The 22,241-nt window shown below is 39.7% G+C and overlaps 1 protein-coding gene across 2 annotated transcripts in view; it reads right to left on the bottom strand.

Annotated features, from left to right (window-relative positions):
• Positions 1-1,071: 1,071 nt before the first annotated feature.
• cpne5b (copine Vb) overlaps positions 1,072-22,241 on the bottom strand; it is a 142,435-nt gene continuing 121,265 nt past the window's right edge. For both annotated transcript variants that reach the window (XM_085353967.1, XM_085353966.1), the window contains 11 exons: positions 18,807-18,848; positions 18,456-18,531; positions 16,656-16,709; positions 15,321-15,382; positions 12,201-12,247; positions 10,598-10,779; positions 10,306-10,433; positions 9,016-9,118; positions 2,607-2,664; positions 1,865-1,938; positions 1,072-1,263 (listed from right to left, as the gene is read on the bottom strand). In XM_085353967.1, the coding sequence (XP_085210093.1) occupies positions 1,072-1,263; positions 1,865-1,938; positions 2,607-2,664; positions 9,016-9,118; positions 10,306-10,433; positions 10,598-10,779; positions 12,201-12,247; positions 15,321-15,382; positions 16,656-16,709; positions 18,456-18,531; positions 18,807-18,848 (1,018 nt within the window). The remainder of the gene's footprint in view (positions 1,264-1,864; positions 1,939-2,606; positions 2,665-9,015; positions 9,119-10,305; positions 10,434-10,597; positions 10,780-12,200; positions 12,248-15,320; positions 15,383-16,655; positions 16,710-18,455; positions 18,532-18,806; positions 18,849-22,241) is intronic.

Here is a 22,241-nt window from a genome sequence, read left to right as displayed (position 1 = left end):
AAATGATTTAGAAATCACAACAATCTGTTTTTATTAGCAGTTTATGCAGCTTCCCAATTTTTTTGGAAATGGGGCTGTAGTTAATGCTCTTCATGTGCAACACATCCTGTGGTGAACAAGCCTCTGTATTAAAACTTGTGTGTAGAAAGTTACATGCACCTTTGATTGTGGTGCAAAAGTATCTCAGTTGTAGTTTCTTCAAACACAATGAATAGCAGCAGAATGATTAAGTGGGGTTAACCTTTTATCTTCATAATTCTTACACTTGTGTGTAGTCAGGTTGTGCTTTTCAATCCAACTCACTTAAAGTAACTGTTGACCACTTCAAAATGGGTAGATTTTTATGGTGTTAAAACAATCTATCAAAGGTCCATGCCACTCTGAATAACATTTGAGAATAAATACTGGATTATGTGCCTTAAACTCTTATATGACATGCTCTTATAAACATTTACTCGCTAAATCTCTGAAGGACAGGTGGTGAAGTGTCATGGTATGACAAGCCTGATTAATCTTCAGGGTAATAAATTGTAAACGACACTCTTACGGCTTTTCTTTCTTCATAACGGTTGCATCAGCAGATACAGAAATATTCCCAAATATAAAAACTTATTCCAGAAGGGAAAAAGGTGCCTAAAAAATTTCACTGTATTAGGCCACACCAGTGACTGACGAGCAAGGTTCAGGTTAAAGTTCACATGTCCTGATACACTTAGAGAAACAACCACAAACAGGCACAAGTTTTAACCACAACATGATCGTTTTTAACCAACCTGCTGTCATATAGGACATGAAACAGTCACAGCCTAAAAGGCTTTTACCCACGAGTCCTGAAAGGTTTGTAGTTTCTCTTCAAGAGAAACCAAACAGAGGAATATATCACAGGAAAACAGAAAGTACTACTCCAAGAGTCGTTGGAGTGTACAGCACAAAATTCAACACCCGTTTCGTGGTGCCCCTTCTCCTTTTGCACAAAAAAAAAAAAAAAAACAGGAGGCAGAGAGTTTCCACTGGACTCTGAGAAGCCGCTGATTATTGTCAGTCCTCAGTGAAAAGCCAAAGAGGAGGGCATCAGATCTGAGTGTGGTGATGTGTGTGTCCCGGCGGTGTGTAAGGAGGTGGCGCCGGGTTGGGTTTGATTCCCCGGCTCTTCATGTAAGAGATGAACTGGTCAGGGATCTCTGCTAGCACATCTTTAGCAAGTCGTGCCATGCTTAGTACGTGGTTACCTGTCCGGTCCATATAATCTCTGAAAGGAACAAACTGAGGAAAAACAACAGACGTAAAAATGATTTGAAATGACAGTGATTTAATATTTAAAGTTTGTCGATACAGAGTGGTGTGATGTGGGAAACTATTAAAGAGCACATGGTTTTGCCTAGCTGATATAATATCATCCGGGCTTATTGGACAACTGTTGTGATCCATGGAAAGCTCCTAATACTTTTTGACACTGTACACAAGCAGGTTTGGAGAGCAGGGTGGGACACCGCACGGAGAAATCTCTGAGGCTCATGTTTAAGCCCCTATGTTAGTCAACATTTGCAGGATCCTGAAAGCTTTAGGATGCTCATCCGTCACTAATCCTCTGATATGGTTTCCCTTAGGAGAATGAATGTGCTCGAGCAAAAAGACATCTTTTCCCTCTATAGTCTGATAAATTACTCTTAAAGACTTTTTTTTACCCTTTGTTATTGCTTGTAATGATTCGTGGGGGGGATATAATTCACCGTTGTTTTCTGTCTCTCTCTTCACTGACAAAAGATATTCTGTGTAAATTCCATGACCTTTGACCCCAACGTGATTCTCAGACTCGTGCAATGAATACAGCCAAAGTTTGTTTCATGCTGTAAAGGCCAGTCACCTGAACTATGTCTCGCTCTGCCAGTTTCCCCCGGGATGAGATCCTGATGTCATCACCATCCAGCTCCACCATAGCTGGAAGACACAAGTTCACACAAACACACACACATAGTGTGAAAACTGGTTAGAGGCAGCTGCCTTTGTGACAAAAGGTTCTGACACTAAAAGGTTTATTTATCACAGATGATAAAAATCCAAATTTAAATATGATCTTTTAGCACTAGTAAAAGCTATAATTGTTCTTTTTTGCATGTCTAATCAACTAATAAGTCCTTTAATATAGACTGTGTAATTTAGAATCATCAGCACTAAATACTGCAAACCCAGCAATTAACCCCAGCCATTTCTTCTACAATTATGCCTGCATCCACCTCCTCATTCCTTTCTCTACTGAGACAAATGAGTTTGTACAGTAATTTTCTCTCTGGTATTTCTCAGAATTAGTGCCAGTGAGGTTAGAACCAGCTCTTATTATAACAGACTGCGAGTTGAATTAAATTGTCAATTATTCGTGGAGAATGACTGATACACTGGTTGGCTGATTTGATTGGCTGATAGAGGCTGTCTCACAGCTATATCAGTTCTTTCATTACTCCAGAAGATAATGCATGATGTAATTTAATAATAATAATAATTTTCATCACACGTTTATTTTGACACGCACATAAACGCTTTACCTCCTTAATAAACCAGGTCTTTACAATTACAATCATTCTAAAGGTAAAAATTTAAAGCTAACGTACCGTCAAACTCAGCCTGACCCACTCCGACTATGATGATTGACATAGGAAGCTTGGCACCCTGCAGAGAAATAGAAATGAAACGACTCAATTTTTTCTAGCTCACATAGCTTGTCACCATTACCACTAACCTCTTGTGCTTATTACAGTGACATAATGACATTGTACTAGTTACACGCTCTTTTACATGCAGCAGACTGCAGCAGCAGAAAAGGTCTATATCAACCTTTAACTAGCTAAATGACCTTTGGGTAAGAACAGACTTTCAGAGAAAACATAAAAGGGGGAGAAAGAAGCAAGAGCTCAGTCAGAAAAGCTAATGAAACAAGATGCTAATGCAAAATATCTATACTTTTTCCTAAACTTATCCCAGATTTCTGATGTTTCAGAATCCAATTTTTTGTCATTTGAATGACACCAGCTGTTATGTAGAGGCTTCACTCAGCAACGGACCATTAAATGCTGATTGTCAGACTGAGGAATGGAGATTAACTCACTGAAAACACTAGTAGTGTCATCTGAAATGCCACACTGGTATCTCATGCTGTTTTAATAGCTAAAAGTGGCAGATTTTTTATTTTCACACAAATATTTGTAGACGTTTATGTCGGAATTTGCCGCCTGGATGAATGCCGAACAGAAGTGTGAAACTACGAAGCTGGCTGAGACTAAAGGGAAAACAGCTGGATGGTCGCATTTATGAACCAGGAGAAGAGGGAGAGGGAGGAGGTGCCAACTCAGTCACTAGGGCAACCATCCTCATTCACCCACCCAGCCACTCCCAGGCCACACTGGGGACTCATGTCGAGTGCAGTTAGTCTTGATACTGTGGAAGAGATCGGCACAAACCTTAAATGGAAAATAAATGAACACAACAGCAAATAATATGGTGCTGCTACATTTCCTAAATTATTTCTCACTGTGCTGTAATTTACCAGTCTGTGTGAGAGAGCTTCTGTGGGTGTATATGTCTAGTCAACAATTAATGTGCACATAATTGCACAAGCTACAAGTGGAACATGCGGGGCTGTCCTGCATTCATTAGATTTGCTGGTATTTTTCACTTAGGTAGATGAAAAGAAATGAAAAGAAAGAATGAAAAGTAAAAACAAACTTCATCCAGCTGAGATATAAACATGTGCAGCGTGCAACCAAAAGGCACTTGGAAATAAACTGGCATTTATAGAGTACTTTCATAGTCTAGCCACATTTAATGACTCATGCATCACTTTATCTATGCACTTTATTGACCACAACCCTGTGGGCAATTTACAATCATCAATAAATTGCATGTCTTTAGACTAATTAGGACACCAAAGTACCCGGAGGGAGGCCCAGATAGAAAATCCACCCATAAAAGTTTAACCCAGAACCTCATTGCTTTGAAGTGACGGTTCTTACCACTTAACCACTGGATCGCTCTATCATGACACATTACATTGTCTTCCATCCATTATGCAGCATCACTAGGGAACCATCCTATTGGTCACAAATTTATTCCACTGCATGACAACACGCATACAAGTTTCCACAAATAACGGCATGAACCTCCCAGAGCCCGAATCTCAATGGAGTCAGTCTGGAAACACAGCTATCTGCACAGTACCATGAAAGTGTACAAGTGTAACAAAGAGAACATTTAGGGTGGCAGAGGGAGTGAGCCTATCCCAGCTGCCATGGGAAGAGAGGTGGGGAACATCTTGGACATGCCGGCTGCCTAATTAACGTAACCAATTAACCTAACCCCGGCTAACTTCTTACTGTTAGACAACAGTGCTAACCGCTTCCCCACCATGCTGCCCCATACTTTATTATATAAGCAACAACTTGTAAACTTCTGGTGATACAAACAAATATTTGTATATTAGATGTTTGTATGTTAGAATGCCATTTTCACAATCAGAATATCTGCTAAAGGGGAAAGGTTATTCAGTGCTCATCTGGACAGCATGTTTTCTCCCAACTAGCTTAGGAGTCAATCTTTGTGGAGTTTGCAACCACGAAAAGTGAAATGTTGCATAATTTTAATTGTAGAAATAAATATTAGACATAAATTAATATTCTAAGCATTGTACTTTATCCATTTATGTCTAGAAGTGGCCTTTCCGCATAAATGACACCATGAAAGCTCAATGCAAAATCTCCTGTTACATCTAATTAGGTTTCCTAGACTCACATATTTTTTACAAAGCAGTCACATCACCAGGGTTAAACTTGCTGGCACAAGACAAATGCACTGTGGCAAATCAGGCAACCTCTTTTTTTCCCACAGGGATGAGAGCAGTTTGTGTCCTAAGTACCTCAGCCACATCACATCAACGCGATTATCAGTGTTCAACGCGACTCCTGTCAGTGCCTGTCCTCCCACTCATACTCGCAGATATCCGTAAGTGTATGCGCAGCCAGAGACACACACATCTCAACATCAAATGCCACTAAAAATAACCTGGCAATCCACCATGCCCCACTTTTGCAGTCCTCCTGTCACCCTGTTTTGCAGCAGAGATCCAGTCTAATGAGACAACAAAACAAAGTGTCAGTCAAAACTTGCAACTTCACTTTGTTTGTGCTTCTTAAATTCAAATGCCAGGCATGTGCATGCTTTGATGAGTGTTTGTGTTATTGCAATTACACATATGAGCTTAAGGGGCTTTATGGATTTATGTTTAGAGTAATAACCATTTCATTCACACATGGTCAGCTATGTTGCTAGACTGTCTGACATTGGCTGCCCACTATCATTCACATCTTGACAGACTAGTATTGACTGCATTAAGAAGAATGTGGCTGAATGTAATCAGATTTTACCCACAAAATGTTTTTTATATTGAATACAGTTTTCTCAGCATCACAGTGATCACTAACATGACAGTGCCTGTGTGACAAACATATGTACATTACGGGGAAGGTTACTCCTCTCACAAAACATTCAGGTCAGCCCTATAGTTCATTTTTGTCCCTCTCTCTAGCCACTAGCTGTATATTGTTTCCTATTATTACTACTATCCTGGCCTATGGTGCTTTTTCAGATTCTTCATATTCAGCAGTGACATGAAGAAAATTACACTTGGATGCAAATTTTGGTGACCGTGAAACACAAATAGACGTAAATAGAGAATTTAACATTGCATTTGCATGGATGAAAAAATAAAAAGAACTGGGATTTATAATAAATGTTTTTTAAAACATATACACGTTAATAATTGCTGTATGTGTGACGATGTTCGTGCAATGTTTTGTTGAGATTGGTCCATCTGTTAAGGAGACGATAAGGAACATCACTATAATAAATATTCTCTTACATTACAGAGAAACGCAGGAGTAGGTTCGTGTTTTCAGTTGAGTATCGTCTTTAGGATTGTAATATGCGATATCACATAAACATACAAAGACTGACGAAGACAGTTGATGAAAACCTTAAACTCTGTGCTTTCACTTCCAGGATGCAAGTATGAAAAACCTACATTAGATAAAGGATGTAGCTGAATACAGCTGATAAAGTCAGAGTAGCTACTATATGCATCAAAATGCTGTTTTTTAACCATTTGACTTACCTGCAAAAATCTAATGAAATTTACTTCATTGGTATACATTCAGTTTACATCATGCTCATTTTCCTTAATGATTATTTATTTGAATACATAAAAGCTCTTTTTTGTGAGTCTGTCAGAAAACAAATGCCCATTTGTTCAAAAATAAAAACTGAGTGATAAATATGTTCCCAGGTGTCGTGTATTATATGCTCGACTTTATTATGCCGGTCATGACAGACGCATGCTGAAAAGGTCGTGTCATATACACGAACTGTTACCACAGGAATTTGAATCTTTTAACAATCATTGAAAAGCAATGAGCTGTGTTTCCCTTACTAGCTGTGATTTCTACAGAGATCCAGCAGCCGCTACTTCTGAAACTCAAATTATGTCCTTCCATTTCAGGAGGATAATTAACTTAAAAAACTGCAGCTGCATCCACATAACTTCAGTTTTCTTTCAACAGGGCTCATTTCTCTGCACCATAAACTTGATTTCGCATCAACATCTAAACAGTGCAAAAAAAATGGAGGTTAAATGGTTGTGAAGTGAAGTGCTTTTGTTGGGTCCCTGCACCGATAAAGAGACAGAGCACAAAGCACAGACAGATAACAAGAAGAAGATGAGAAAGGAAGGAAATCAAAGGCAGCAGAGGATTTTTTTTTATAGTCTGAATGTGGTGACAGAAGATCTCTGAGTGGGAAAAAGATGGAGCGAGACAGCAGGTCTTTGTGTGTGTGAGCGAGGGAGACTCATGATTCCACAGAGGTAAAGAAAATGAGGCAGCAGAGCAACCCGAGCAGAGGAGGGGGCTGCTGAGTGATTGACAGGTGGATTTCTCTAATGCAGCAGAATCAGTTGTGACTGATAAACCCGCATGATAAGCCACATGTCCACATGTTAACCAGACATACCGCAAACACCGCTCTCCAGTTGTCGTACATGTGTACAAATATAAACTCAGGCACTCACTTCCTCTCACTCTGTTTCTTAGATCTTTCTTCAAGTGTGAATATGTATGAGAAAGGCTTATATAACCTCAGCACATGTGTCCTCCCTCGCCCGGGATCCGTGGAGGGTAAAAAGGCAAGCAGTGGAAGCAGCAAGCATCAGTAGATCAGAAGAGGTGGAGGCAGTGCGATAGAGCAGCAGGCAAGATCTTAAAAGGAAGGTGTGGCTGTTCTAATGTTTTGACTAACAGTCGCAAATTCCCTTTAAATCCAGTCTGCTGGGTGTTCTGTGCCTGTGGCAGGCTGAGGAGGAGTGGAAGAAAAGGGGAAGAGACGGAGGAAAAGAAAAAGGGGAGAACAGCAGCTACCTACTGTTTTAGGCTGGGGAAAGAAAGGTGTGAGGACAAGTTTGGGGGGGAAGCTCTGAGGAATAATACACAATGCTGTGCTGCTTTATTTACTGAGGCAGTATAAATAAGCCAAACTTTCAGCTGCTGTCTTATTCACAGGGGGTCGCCACAGCGGGGAGCTCCGCATATTTGATTTAGCAAATTTTTTACGCCAGATGCCCTTCATCTTTTCACATCTCGTATTTATTAATAGTCCACTGGTAGAAAGGGAATACCTTAAGGTAATTTAATGGTCTATGTATCATTGATGAGAAAGTTTCTAAACGTGTAATTACAGTTCTAAACATGCGGCTTGCTCGAAGCCATGATTCCAGTCCTTTTTCTCTGCGTACTGCAGCGGCCATTATTAAACCACAGTGCTGTTCTATGGACTGAAGAGAAAACCACAGAGAAGTTTTAGGGCATGCTAGAGCTGATCGGAGACATAACAATTTTTATTTCCAAGAGCAGCTGAATAGCTGCAGCTAACATGTCCATTGATTGTCAGTCAGCAGGTCAGACTAAATAAGACATTTGAGGACGTACTGAGCAACAGAGCTATATGTAATTTTCTCAATCAGTAGACTTTTACTTGATACCTCATGAAAAGTTAGCGCCAACAGTTGATTAGCTCATTGTAGCTTAGAAACAGTGAAACAGGCTGCCTGGCCCTCTTGCTGTAACCTTGAGTTTGTCATGCAATCAGTGCACACTTAACCGCATAATCATCCCTAAAATCAACTAAAAACAACATTTATTGCTGCACTTCATTTTACACTACACCAGTTTTGTTGCTCCATATTGATGAAAAATGAGTTTGATTGCGCTCCTTACTGCTACAAGATTGTATGAAGACAAACAAAGTAACCTCTTGTGGTGCGTATAGGTGAATTTCATCTCTGGCACCGTGAATCAGTCAAAGCCCTTCTGTCTTTGCTTGTTAGAAGGTGCAGCTGTAATGTTATCAGCAGGAGCTGCTAGTTCTCAGCTCAGCACTAGCCTCGCTTCTATCAGCACCGACAGCAATGAGCTGCTGGCAATTCAACTATTTTTTTTAATCTCCACTACATCTGTCTGCTCTGCTCTACTCCATGTTCCCCTCTGCCCACACATATGCATACAGATATGGTGAAACAGGGAGCAGAGGAGAGAAGAACTGGTGCTAGCGTTGTTACTGACAGCAGAAAACAGTGAATGCTGTCATTCTTTGCCGAAGTGAAACAAGTGCACATAGTCCCCTCTAAGCAAAGGAAATACTGAGCATGTTGAAATATGAATGGGAGAGAGTAGAGTAAAGGGAACAAAGTTTAATCAGCTTCTGTTTGTAGTTGGGCACAGAAATAAGACTGTTGAGATTTTTGTATCTCCAGGAAACACTTTTATATTCCTAAATTACAATTTATTATTTAAATAATGGCCTTTAGCCTACGCTACACAGCATCATTGAGTTCAAAAGTGTCCTCATTAACGCCAAAACAAGTTGGGTGTATCTAGCCTTTTTTGTAGAACAGGAAATGCTCTCCCACTTTCCCATTCTTACATTTACAATGGCCTCTTTGGTCTGGGCCATGTCTGAAATGACGCCGTCTGTGATGATGAGGAGCACAAAGTACTGAGAGCCGTCCTGCACCGCCGCTGCGTATCTGCATACACAGATAGAAGCCATCATTACACGATGCCGTGTTATCGTTTTAATACAGAAACAAATCTGACTTCAAGACTTATTAATGAATTGATCAAAACATCGATGTGGAAAACAAACGGATGACAGTGCACACCTTATCGAGCACTCTCACTACATGCAAATTCAATAAAAAATGTTCTTTGTCATTGCTGTACTTCAGCTCACACGCAATAAAACACCCCATGAGAAGAGAGCGATTAATTAGATCAAGCAGATTTAAAACAAAGCCTTCTTTCACCGTTTGATTCATTTCTTTGTTAAAATAAATCTCTTTATAAATCAGCTGACTTATTCAAATGCTAAATACCGACTGGCCGAAAGCCACAGCTTAAAAAAGTGAGATACCTTTTTATCAGAATTACATTTTTAATTAGAGCGTCGTCATAATCAGATGGAGAGCTGTTTGGATTTGGCTCAACAAATGTGCCAGTGAGGGCAAAAAATGACACCGACCGAATCCCGTCACACCACGGCTGTGTAAATACAGTGGCAGGTCAAAATATATGACTTAGATTGTTGGTCGTTTATTTCACTGGCTATATGTGTGACTGCTTTTTGATTGCTGTGAGCCAATTAAAATTCATTCTGAAGCACATCACATGCTGTTTGTTGTGAAGCAGAGAGGTCAGATAAGTTGAAGCCAAGAAGTCAAAAATGTTAAAGTTTAGTTTTTTTTAACTCCAATGTTATAAAGAAAAGATAATCTCACTATTTATGCCAATAAATTCCCACAACAGCTGATTCTATCTGAGACACCGAGCAGACTATAACGCAGGCTGCCGGTCTCTTTGCATATAAATTGTTTTAAAAAATACGTTTCTGAGATAATCTTTCTGAGCTGCAGAGTTTTTTAAAATATTACTGTGTTTTTAGCATTTGGATATAAATAATGTATAAATCATAATAACAGAGAGACAAGCATAAACAGTTGCCACAAGAGGAAAATCCACAGGGATAAAACAAAAATGACTGCTGCTAAAAAAGAAGAAGAAGAAGATGAAGAAGAAAAGAAAGGGGGAAATATAAATAAAGAATCCAAGACGGTTTTTTGAATTTGCATGTAAAATCATTTTAACTTATGTGGAAAGTCCCAAAAAGTATTTAATAGCATCTGTTAGAGTTCACCAGCTTGGATGGATCTCTCACCTGGCAACGTGGTTCACCACAGGAGCAAAGTTTGTCGGCCCATACAGCTGCACTGTCTTTAGACTCTGATGGTATGCCTCTAAGATGCCTTCAATACCATTGCAGTATGGATTTTCAATGTTTCCATTCTGAAAAGGATAAAAATAGAAACAAGATCCAGTTCAAGATTCTTAAAGTCAAATAAACCTAAACAATATTTACTGTAGTTACTGTCAAAGTGATAAATTATTCAGCTAAACATTTAAAATCAGCTAAACTCAGTCAAAGGTAATATGAGGTGGGGGACATATACCAGTGGGAACTCATGTGACACCCGCCAGTCGGGCGGCAGTTTGGCACCAAAGCCTAAAGCCGGGAACATCTTGTCACTGTCGTAGTCTTGAATGATCTCCCCAACAGCCTTCAAGGCCATGGCGTAAGCATTTAGCTGGTAGGGATTCATGTAGTGCAGTGAAGTGGACTGGGAGGGGTTACCTGTTGACAAATAAATCAATCATAAGCTCATCTTGATGTACAAGCAACAAAGTCATATTTCAGGTGCAATCGATCGAAGGTTCTGCTTTTGGGTGGGACTTTTTCTAACATTTAAAAATAGCAATTAGCTGCGGTCACTGATCACATTAACATAACTGCAGTGAGCCTGAGCTCTGATGTTCACCCCTGTTAGTCGTTGTAACAAACTGTAAGCTTATCAACAACTGTGACCTTCTTAAACAGCCCCGCTGTAACGGCACATCATAAAGTCATTCAGTATTAACTGCCCAGCTGGGATATTTTGGATGTGTTTAGAAAATGTTGCTGTCATTGCCCTCAGTGAGGTTGCTGGTGATATGTGCTCACCAGTTTTATTACTTCCTATCTGACAGCGCAAATCCTGCTGCTTTCCTGGTCAAGTGACTTTATCAGGGCCCGGGGTATAACAACAAATTGCATATCACCTGGACTAACACCACAACTGCAAATCTCGAAGCAGCACAGAAATGATTGTCTGCTATATTCCACCCTTCTTATTAGCTGCTAAGCTTTCCATTCTAACATCCAGCCTTCACAGGAAACGGTGGCAGATTTACTGTAAAAAACAACAACATATTTTTGATGCAGCAGGTCTTTAAAGTGGGATGGAGGTTGACAAAAGCAGAACTGACATTAGTATCTGACACTATTGCTAGAGATTTAACCAGATACTCTGGAGCCACAAGTTGATTGAAAACACCATCTGTGGCTCACAACCCTTCGAAGGTGGTTTCAAATATGGACTCACAGATAGAGTACTGTGCAAAAGTCTTGAGCAAACCCTCCTTTCTTTATAGTCTGCTAGGAAAATGGTAAATAGGTATAGGGATTTATTGAAACATATGAAAACATGCATAGAAATACATCATACTATGTAAAATCAGAGTTTTGCTTGATGCAGCTCATAAATCTTTGCTCAGTTCTTCTAAAAACACTAGCTTTACTAAACAGGCTGGTATAAGTTGAGGGAGGAAATAAGTTTTCTTCTGTGATAAATCAAAAAAAAGGAAAGAGGGAAACTTATATTTCCCCCCTAATAACTGTGATTCATGCTGACAGCTAGGACTTGTAGATAAATCTTTTGCAGTACTGCATTCAGTCATAATTACTGGAATAAGTATTGTAATGACAGTTAAGTGTGGTGCTATTTGCTTTTTAAAACTTAGACGCCTGCTCTAATTACCCTTTAAGCTCTCAAAAAACATATAGTAAGAACTTTCCAGGGCATCGGCTGTTAGAGACACTATGTGTACAACGTGCATGCCTGCAGTGATGGTTTGTGTCACTGTGAATTTGGACGTGCCACGCTTTTGGAGCAATGCTAAATATTTTTATCCCCGACCCCCCTTCTCCATACACACTTTGCTGTTAGTATCACTCACCGTTAGATGCTGTGAAATCAATGGCCACAGTGAAATTGATCTGAGTCCTAGAAGGGGTAAGGAGGGGAGGACATCGGAAAAAAAATCAACAACAGAAAGCAGCCAACAATAAAAACATGCCAGAGCTCATTAAATTTCCATGCTCATACCAACGACCACACACGACCCCAAGAGACACGAGGGAGATCACATACGGCATGGCGATCTTTTCATATGACGATATCGATCGGCCTCACTGTCAATACCAACTGCATCAATATACAAAGTACGGCCAGTTGTCAAACAACATTTAAGTGATTACACTCTTTTATCTTGTTTATCTGACTTTCACCTCCACGAGAAAAGCCGGAGGTGCCGAGGAGCTTCTGAGAGATGGAGCATGGTAACAAGCAATTACACTGATGCAGCACTTAAGAGTAAATCATAATCCAATTTTCCCTGCTGATGAAGCACTCCCCTCTTCTTTCTAATTTACAACAATGAGACGAGGCCTTCGGGGGCTCACACGACAGCCTCTCATTATCTATGAAAGTCACCAGAGAGAACAGCAAAAGAATGATAATAAAAACGAATGACTTAAGGATTCACATTAACCTTTCAGCTTTAGGTAGGGACGCAGAATATGCCACAGCCTGACCCTGCTCACCTTAGCATTAATTAAACTTCATTTTATTCATTCATTAGGACATTTTGGAAATAATTAGTGTCTGGGAGGGCAGGTTTGCAAATTGTACATCTACAGCAGGAAAGTCAGAGCTCTTCAGCGTGAGATTTACTTTTTATGTTCATTTACATTAATTTGTTTGATCACCTCTCATGAAAGTAAGAACACGCAAGTATTTTTTTAATCTGTCAAAAATTTTGGTTAAAACAAAAAAATTATTTTGTTATTTTTTAGGCAAATAACAAAGCGAATTTACATTTTTATACCAAACTTTGAGCTTGCACACTGGATTTGTCTGCCCACTAAAACTCATTTTATCTGTCCAGGAATTCAAGTAAATGACTGTAATTATCTTCATCAAGAAATTATAATGTGCTTCACTATTTTTTCCAGCTTTTCAGTAAAACAGTAGGAAATTCACAACAACAATAATTATATTTTAGCATTAAAAGCATTTTGATTATAGAGTTGTTAACGCTGATGGATAAATCCTTAAGTGCTGTTAAAAAGCAGGTGTGGCTTACACCAGCGGTCCCCAACCTTTTTTGCTCCACAGACCAGTTCATGTCCGACAATATATTCATGGACCGGCATTTAAGGTGTTGCGGATAAATACAACAAAATAAAACCAGTACCGATACCAAAAAAAAAAGATTTATTCATTACATGGACCCAGGGAAACCGAGTTAGTGATAAAAACGATAAAAAAATAACGATAAAAAACTATAAAAACCCTGAATACCATACAGTTCACACCCGAGCCTCAACTCTCGCGGCCCGGTACCAAACGACTCACGGACCGGTACCAGCCCGTGGCCAGGGGTTCGGGGACCGCAGGCTTACATCTTACATTGTGGGGTGGTCTAATACATTTGTCACACACGGCATGTCTGAAGTTTCAATTAATAACACAACTACAACACTACTGCATTTTGCAAGCTGCTAGTTAAAATATTCCTCTACTTACTGATAATTATTTAGAACAAAAAAATACACAGTATGTTTCTGCAAGCTGCATCGATTATGCACGTTCTTCTGTTCTCGCCCTACAGGTCGCTGGGAACAGTTTGTGTTGCATTTATGTTAATTCACAACAATACAATTGTTACACATCCTATTTCAAATTTGTGATTGGTAAAAAGGTATGTTTGAACGATTTTCCTCATATGTCCTCTCAGTCTTTAACCTCTTTACGGTCTCTGTGCTGCTGAGTTTGAAAGAGATCTACACTGACGTGGAAAGCTTTAAAGCTGTTTGAATAGTCAGATTGTTCTTGCTCTTTTATGATTACAGTGGCTTTAAAATGAGATGTAAAAGCAGGCATACTTCAACTTTTATCCCGATGAAAGCTGTAAAGCTAAATATTACAGAAAAGTGCTTTAACAGCTGGAGCAGAAACGATGGCAGTGATGGAAGTGTTTCTCCTGTTTTGTGGTTACAAAGGGTTTGGACAGCTTAAGTGGCACACTTTCACAAACTTACATCCATTTTCAAAAGAGCCTTCACATTTGCAAGAACCAGCTCTCAGATGTCTTTCAGTAAGCACCACAGTAATGTTAGGGGCCAGACTGATGAGGATGATATTTCTGAAGAGAGGCCACTAAACTTTAAGGTTATTGTATCATCAATCAGCCAACGCCAGGAACTGTCAGCGAAATGTGTCACACTTGTCAGCTCTGCCACAGCACATAAAAACTCTGACAGCTGCCCTGCTGTTGTGGGACATTTGAGATCAAAGCACAGCCCAATCCGCCTGAAAGACACACTTCACCTGTGAAAGAGTTGATATTCACACGTCAGCCTCCGGTGTTAAAGCTTAACTGAAGTTGGAGGGCTGGTACTGTACCGTTTATCTTTTAGAACTCATTAAATATACATTTGGAGTTTGAATGCCCCAGATAACTCCAGCTATGAACTTATTAGTCAGTTTAACAAAGTTGCAGTGGAACATTGGACTTTTGATCCCTCTGCATGAAAGTTAGGAAAGTATTTTAATAACATTTTTAATGAAGACCACACAGACGGTTTTTGGTATGTTAACAAAGGCTCACATTATTGTTTGAACATTAAAGTGCCAGATATTTTTCTACAGAGTTCTTGGAGAATAATCAGAGCTGGAAGACAAGCAAATATCGGAAAGGAGAACATGTTGATATTATTCAGTGTCCTACAAATGTGCCAAGAGGCTCGTGTTTCAAGCATGGTTTAATAAATATGATGCTGAGCTTTCAACTTCTGGGAAATCAACAAATATTTAACGGTGACCTCACTCTGCATCATTAAGTGCAAAGATGAAACCACCCAAGTATTTCTGCATTAGTTATAAATGTTCCCTCCCTTGATTTATGCTTCGACAGAGGCGTTATTTATGACAGGCTTTTAGTCATAGTAAGGCAATACAAGTAAAAGGCAATTTCATGGTTTCTTTCAGTTTGAAGGTGGTCGTTCCCACTCACCCTCCTTTAATGTAATCTAAGAAGGTGAACTCCGACTCCACTGAGAAGGAAAGCAGGGTCACCTGAAATTAAAGACAAGGATAGACACTTGATTAAATGCAGAGGTATTGATGTTTTCCCCTTAATCCAAAATAAACTCCACATCATGTCTTAGTTGAGCACTTTATGCTCTCTCTGGTAAAAGATGTGAGCCGGCCGCTTTCTGATGAAAGACTCATTTGCATTGCCGGAGGAGACGTTTGAAGAGAAAATGAGATAAATTTGTACGCATTACGTGTTCACAGCCACGCTGCTAGGTAAGCTCTGTGGAAATCACAAATGTCACAAATGGCTGCTGGTGGTGGCTACTCAACACATGTCTTTAAGGTTCTGTCAGCCTTCTTTTGTCCCGCTCATATACATTTTTATTATAAAATTTCTCTTTTAACATAATTACCTAAAGTACCATATACTCAGGCCATGCCCACACTAATATGTTTTGTTTTAAAATGCATCTTTTTCTCTCCGTTTTGGCCTCCCGTCCACACTGAGACGGCGTTTTCGGTCAAGGAAAACACCGCGTTTTGAAAACGGATACATTTGAAAACGGCGTTTTCGCGTCGCAGTGTGGACAGCGAACCCGGAGCCTTTTTGAAAACGATGATGTATTTTAGTCATGTGTCGCAGTCATGTGACCAGTTAAACTAAGATTATGGAGGGCATTACACAGCAGTTGTTTTGTTTGCTCTCAATTTTGACAGCCCTATTTAAGATTTATATCAGTCTGTACATCCTACAGATAGCTTTTCTTCAAATTCTTTATCTCAATCGCTTTTGCAACTTTGTACTTTTGTGTTACTCGCAGCAAGAACTCCACCTCATTGTTAGTCCATTTAAAAAACTCTGTGCTTATCCTTGACATTTTGTCACAACGTCAAAGAGCCAGAAAGTAAATAAACAGCAGACAGAAATGAGGCAGGTCGAATCATCTTACGTTTTCACCCATGTGCAATACAGGAACGTAGCGTTTTCGATCATTTCAGTGTGGGTGAACAACTGGTCAGAGACGCTTGAAAACAACGTTTTTAGACAAAAACGCCGTTTTCAAATTACCCGGTGTATTAGTGTAGACGTAGCCTCAATCGTGCGTCATGTTTAATTAACAGGTCTGTGGACAATTAAAGAGAACATGTACAGTGCTTCATGCTGTTGTCCAGATATAGAAAGCACACCTTCCAAAGTCTTCCACAACACTTGCATGAAAATTAAAGAGGGAATCATTAACAGAAGAAAAGTAGGTGTGAAACAGAAAAGCGGCAGTCTGTCAGCCCTGATTAGTGTTGAAACTGTACTCACTGTTCCAGAGTTGACATATTTCTTTTTCTTCATTTTCTTTTTGGTGTTAATCACCTACAAAGAAACAAGGAAAGGAAAAGGAAATCCAAAATCCAGTCCATCGTGTGCTGAGCATAGAAATACTTTATATGAAAAGTATTTATACATTTATTACTGCCACTAGCTTACCAGAGTCAGTAACACAAAATGCCTTTAAACCAGAACCGATTCTGGGCTGTGCTTATTAGCTGCAAACATTTTATGTAAAATGGAAAGCGGCCTCTTTCATACCAAACCTTTACATTCACCAAAAAAATACAAAATACATCTGGCCCATCACTGGGCCAGATGTATTTTTACACACTCTAAAGCAATGTTTCCTTTTACCCTAATTGGAGGCAACAAATGTAATGAAGGCATGCGTGTGGGTGGCACACAGAGACCGCGTGCCATCACACAGATGTATGCAGCGTGGAGGCAGGATGGAACAGTGAGTGTGTCTATATGACTGATGGAGGAGAACCAGTGAGGTGAGAAAGGGCGCGTGTTTATGAAATAATAGATGGGTATTATAAGAAAGCGACGCTCCTGCAAGGGAAGATTAGAAAAACTAGAAATGGATGCACGTCAGTGACATTACTGGAGACTGGAAATTCAAACATGAATCTCGGGTTGCAATGACTCGATGGGGTGAGACGGGCTCAAGGTGCGAGGTGTACATTTGCTTTACTGGTATTCTAACGGCTCCAAAACAAGACGGAATTGTCAATCTGAAGACCAAAGACGTCTCAGCTCATTACCTCAATTCTCTATGGCTGCTAGGCATGGAAGTGACAGCCCCTAATTTAACGTGGAGGGATGGCAATTTGTCTGACACACTGAACAATCTGCTGATGCAAAACTAAAGGGCCTTTCAGTCTCCCCGGGAGGCAGAGAGGAATCAACAGTAGCGTATAATGGAGCTGACATCTAAAAGACAGGTATTCGTCCTTTGCTGAAGGCCACCGAATCACAGAGGCGTAAAGGTATTGACATGTCTTCTTTGCTAAGATATTAGCTTTCAACTGCCCCCCTCAAACAATAGTTGTGGTTCATTAAAGATGGTCGCCTAAATATTTAATATTAGATTCTAATCTTGAATATTAGCATAAAGGCATTGCCTCTTAGATTAATGCAATGCATTCTATTCTGCCCAAAATAAAGTGGGATTTTTATGTAAACATGGGATACACCTATGTCATTTTGGCAAAAGCAGATCCCCAGAATGAGATATTTAAATGAGATGTGTTTGTAATTTGCATACAGAGCCAAATTGTATGCTATTAAGAGAAGAGACATGGTAAGCTGTCCCCTGAGAAGCACTGAGAAATAGCTCTGATCATTCTAAATCCCTGGATTGTTCCCCTATTAATCCTGTTTCGTGCTGCTGCTAATAGCTGTATTTTTATGTGTGTCAGCATCCAGGTGATTATAGCAGCAAAATAAATCTTGGGTTTAAAAGAACATCAGCAGAAGAAACCATTAATTTGATGTATTACTGAAAGGAGGAGGTGGGCAGACATGCTCAAATACTGTTTTATAAGAAAAAAGTATGGAATAACTTTTTCAGTGTGTCTTCATTATGGATTTTTGCGTTGCAGGAGTGGAGACTATCAAATGAAATGGAGTTTTTTTTTTAATGTAATAGAAAACAATGCAATGATGTCAAAGACAGCAATGTCAGTCCTGTCAAAAATGGGATCCAGGATCCCACATGTAGAGGGTTTCTAGACTTCAGAAGCCTCTAGACACGCACGTGAATGGTGAGAATGCTGGAATTACCTCATACACATTGAACTGGCTCTGCCCTCGAGCTAGCTCTCGGTAGCTGGTGGTAAAATCCCCAATGAAATCGTGGCTGGGATAAGAAATAAAGGGGGAGAAGCATCAGTAACTAGAAGCATTTCTATTAGAAATAACAGGGGAGAAAGTTGGGATAAGCTGGAACTTCGTGACAGGAAATTATAACATTCTCAAGTAAAGTTTGAACCTTGAGTTCTTGGCCTTTTGAGATTATTGTAGAGCAAGTTAGAGTGAGTTACATATAATTAAATATGGTCTTAAACAGTAACTGTACATTAAAGATTTCTCAGATTCTGACTAGTCATGTAATTTCTTGGTTAATATACTCACCTTCCATCCCTATCCCAGTCATACACCTCCACTTTGATTGTTCTGGGGAAACCAAACAGAACATACACACAAACACGACCCATAATAATGTTAGCTGTGATTAAAAACTTTTTTGGACAAGATGTGAATTCAATATTTAGCAAAAGATACTTAAGCTGTGTACACACTGGAAGCAATTTGCAGTGATGTGTCAGCTGGTCACAACAGAAAGTGAATTTGGCAACTTTATAACCACTGTTGATGTGAAATGGGCTTCCTGTTGAGCGACTGAAGCGACCATCAACAGGAGTGAAAAATATCACTGACTGACATTTGTCCAGGTGATAAATATGCTAGAGGATAACCTGGACAACCTGAGCCTGGAATGTCTACAAGCGACCGGCTTTCAGCTTCAAAGCAAGCAAGTCGCTTAACTGTGCACGCAGCTTTAGGGAAAAGGTTTTTAGAAATGGAAAGACTACAGGCGAGCGTGAGGGTGCTTCTTTATGTTCAATGCAATAAAACAAGGTAGTAAGTAGAGATTTGCTTTTGCTTTGCTTCTTCACTTTGGTGAACATTGTTTTGACGTTTAGACAGTTGTTATAGAGCTCCTAGGTAACCTGTAATTTCCATCAAACCAACCCCAGACCTTGAGAAGAAAGCCTGCTCATATGATGACTGATTGTATGAGGTTAAAGGTTTGTGTCAAAGTGCGAAGAAGTGACCGTTTGAAGGAGTGGGAAGAGTCTCGCTCCTTCGTTGTTACACATGGATAGTTGGTCAGGACCTCTTAGAATCACGCTGAAATGTAAGGGGTACTCTTGAGTAGTGAGGTGTGTGAAAGAGGAATAAACTAAGCAAAACCACAATCCCTTCCACAGACCTAATTAAGTTATTTTCAGTCTGCCTAAACAAGCAGTGAGTGAAAGTGGAAAACAGCAAGCTCCCAAAAGGGATGTTAATTATGACCTTGCTGCTAATAAACCTGTTCATGCAGTGGCATGAACAGGTTTATTAGCAGTTTCTAAGTGGTGTCTTATGGTTTCTTAGTGCCTTCTTATAGTACAAAAAACTTAAATTAATATTTAAAGTGGTTGTAAAAAGAAAGTTTTTCATATTAAGACAAAATAAAAACATTATCTAGTCCTTACCAGGTCCTAAAAGATGGTAAATACAACCAAAGATGAACAAGAACACAACACATATCACACTGTGCAATTATTTAACAAAAACTAAGCCAAAATGCAGAAGCATTGAAGTCTACCCATGATTCAATGACAGTGTTGAAGAAGTCTATTGGTTTGTTCCGATACAACACAGATATGACAACACTCCTAAACAAGTCGTACTTGTTCACACTTTTTCTACTTCTACAGTCACTCACTTAAACATTTAACATGCTAACTGAGGCCTGCAGACTGCAGAGGTGTAGCTCTGGAGTTTTTTGTAATTCTGAACATCGTACAGTCTGACCTTGGGGTGAAATTTCTGGTACGTCCACTCCTGGCAAAATTGGTGCCTGGGAAGATTGAATGTTTTCCACTTGTGAATAGTGTTTCTCACTGTAGAATGATAGACTTCAAATTGTTTGGAAATGGCCTTCTAACAGTTCCCAGATTGATGTGCAGCAACAATTACCGCTCTAAGATCATTGCTGACACACTCGAATGCCCCAGACCTGCAAACTGAACAAACCTCTGCTTTTACAGAGGTGCTCGCACCCTGATGATCAGTTAATCACATGCATTTGATTATCAGGCTGCTATTCGCCCTCTGAATTCCTATGGAAGCAGTTATGGGGTACTTATGCTGCTTCTGCATTTTGTTTTTTGTTAAATAAATAATCAGACAGTGTAACACGCAATGTTTTATTTTTCATCAGAGGTCACATTTACCCAATTTTAAGACTTGCTGAGGATCAGAATGTTTTTTTAATGTCCTGATAGGTCAAACTTTTCAAATGAGAACCAAGCCAAAGAAATATTATGTGTGTACCACTGTGATGCTGGTGGCTTCCTCACTAAATGGCAGATTTTTGACGTCCTTCAATGTGAATGCAGTGGATTGTTTTGTCAGTTGGTTGTTACAACTACAGAATCCAAACGGCATCTTTACAACAATTCTGCAATGTCTTAAAAGTGGATTTTTAAAACAGATATTAATGGAAAAGTTATTTCTGAGGACAAAAGAGATTAAAATAAATACACTGCAGTGCATATGTGAAGCTTCTGTTCTGTGTAAAAAAATAAACCCAAGTCTCCGCCAACAGTTTTATCAAAGGTTATTTTTAAGGACACGAACAACAGCTACACTTTACCAGGAGAAAATATTTTGACACCGTGCTCAGGGAGCCCCGAAATCAGTTAAAACAGACGTCACTCGGGTCTCTAACAGGGATACTCGCTAACATTAGAACAAGGCTGAGCTGCTGGCTGCATGTTGCAAGAGAAAACGTCAACTCGTTTAAAGAGCTCCCTTCAAAGAATTGCCATTTGCAAACTGATGACATTTTACACAAATGCAGCAGAAACAATGTCCCAGCAGAGAAGCGAAAACTTTTCTCGGCTCTTTCATTTCGGAGTCACATTGATCTAACCCCCATACCTCCCCTCCCTCCCCGACTTCGAGTTACACAAGTACTGACACCATCCAGATCCAAAGAAAATATAAGCAACCAGTAGATCATAGATTTCCTTCTTGTCACTGCATAACTGAAAGATGCCAGATATGAGCCCAGCCACCTTCCCAGCCACATGGCCCCTGTCGCTCTGTGGTGACAGTTTGTTCTTTTGAGGTAATCTTCAAAATGTGCTTGTCATCTTCGATGGTAGGAACATGGTGCTTCTCCTCAAGGGAGGGAAATAGAAATAATGGGCAGAGGAAAAAAACTATGTAATCCTCTCACCAGTCTATATACAGGAGCAAATTGAGTAAGTGCTTAAGTGTATGTCATGCTACTCCAATAAAGGACCACATCAGACCTGCTTCTAGGTCTGATGTGCAGATACCTGCTTCTAACATTTGACACAACTTTAATTTAAATCTCTGTAATCTTACAGCCGTATCAAAGCACACGGGCGGCCCGGATCCTCGAGTGGCTCAATTGAACCTTGAGAACAATATACACTCCAAAACTAATCTGCCAGTGATATCTTTGGCTACTATTCTGAGGCATCTTTAATGAACACGACTCATTTTCAGTAATGGGGGCCTATATAATTGAGTGACAAAAAGGGAGACCACGTTTGATACCGAACAATTCCTCAGCTCCAATTATACAGATCTGTCTGATCTTTTGCCAGGAATAAAAATAGATGATGTTGGAGACACCCAGGCTAGGATGTTAATGAGGAAGAAATGACTCTTTTGGTGTTTGAAATTATTTATTAGTGTTTAAATATATACCTTAGGTACCGCCTACACTGATGAAATACACTAGAAAGGTGAGATTTTCCT

This window comes from Diplotaxodon limnothrissa, linkage group LG5 (assembly GCF_057381915.1).
Source record: "Diplotaxodon limnothrissa isolate DT_005_m linkage group LG5, D_limnothrissa_male_GT1.1, whole genome shotgun sequence".
Classification (NCBI taxonomy): Eukaryota; Metazoa; Chordata; class Actinopteri; order Cichliformes; family Cichlidae; genus Diplotaxodon; species Diplotaxodon limnothrissa.
The sequence above is the reverse complement of the archived record's forward strand: the minus strand, read 5'-3'. Positions and strand labels throughout refer to the sequence as shown.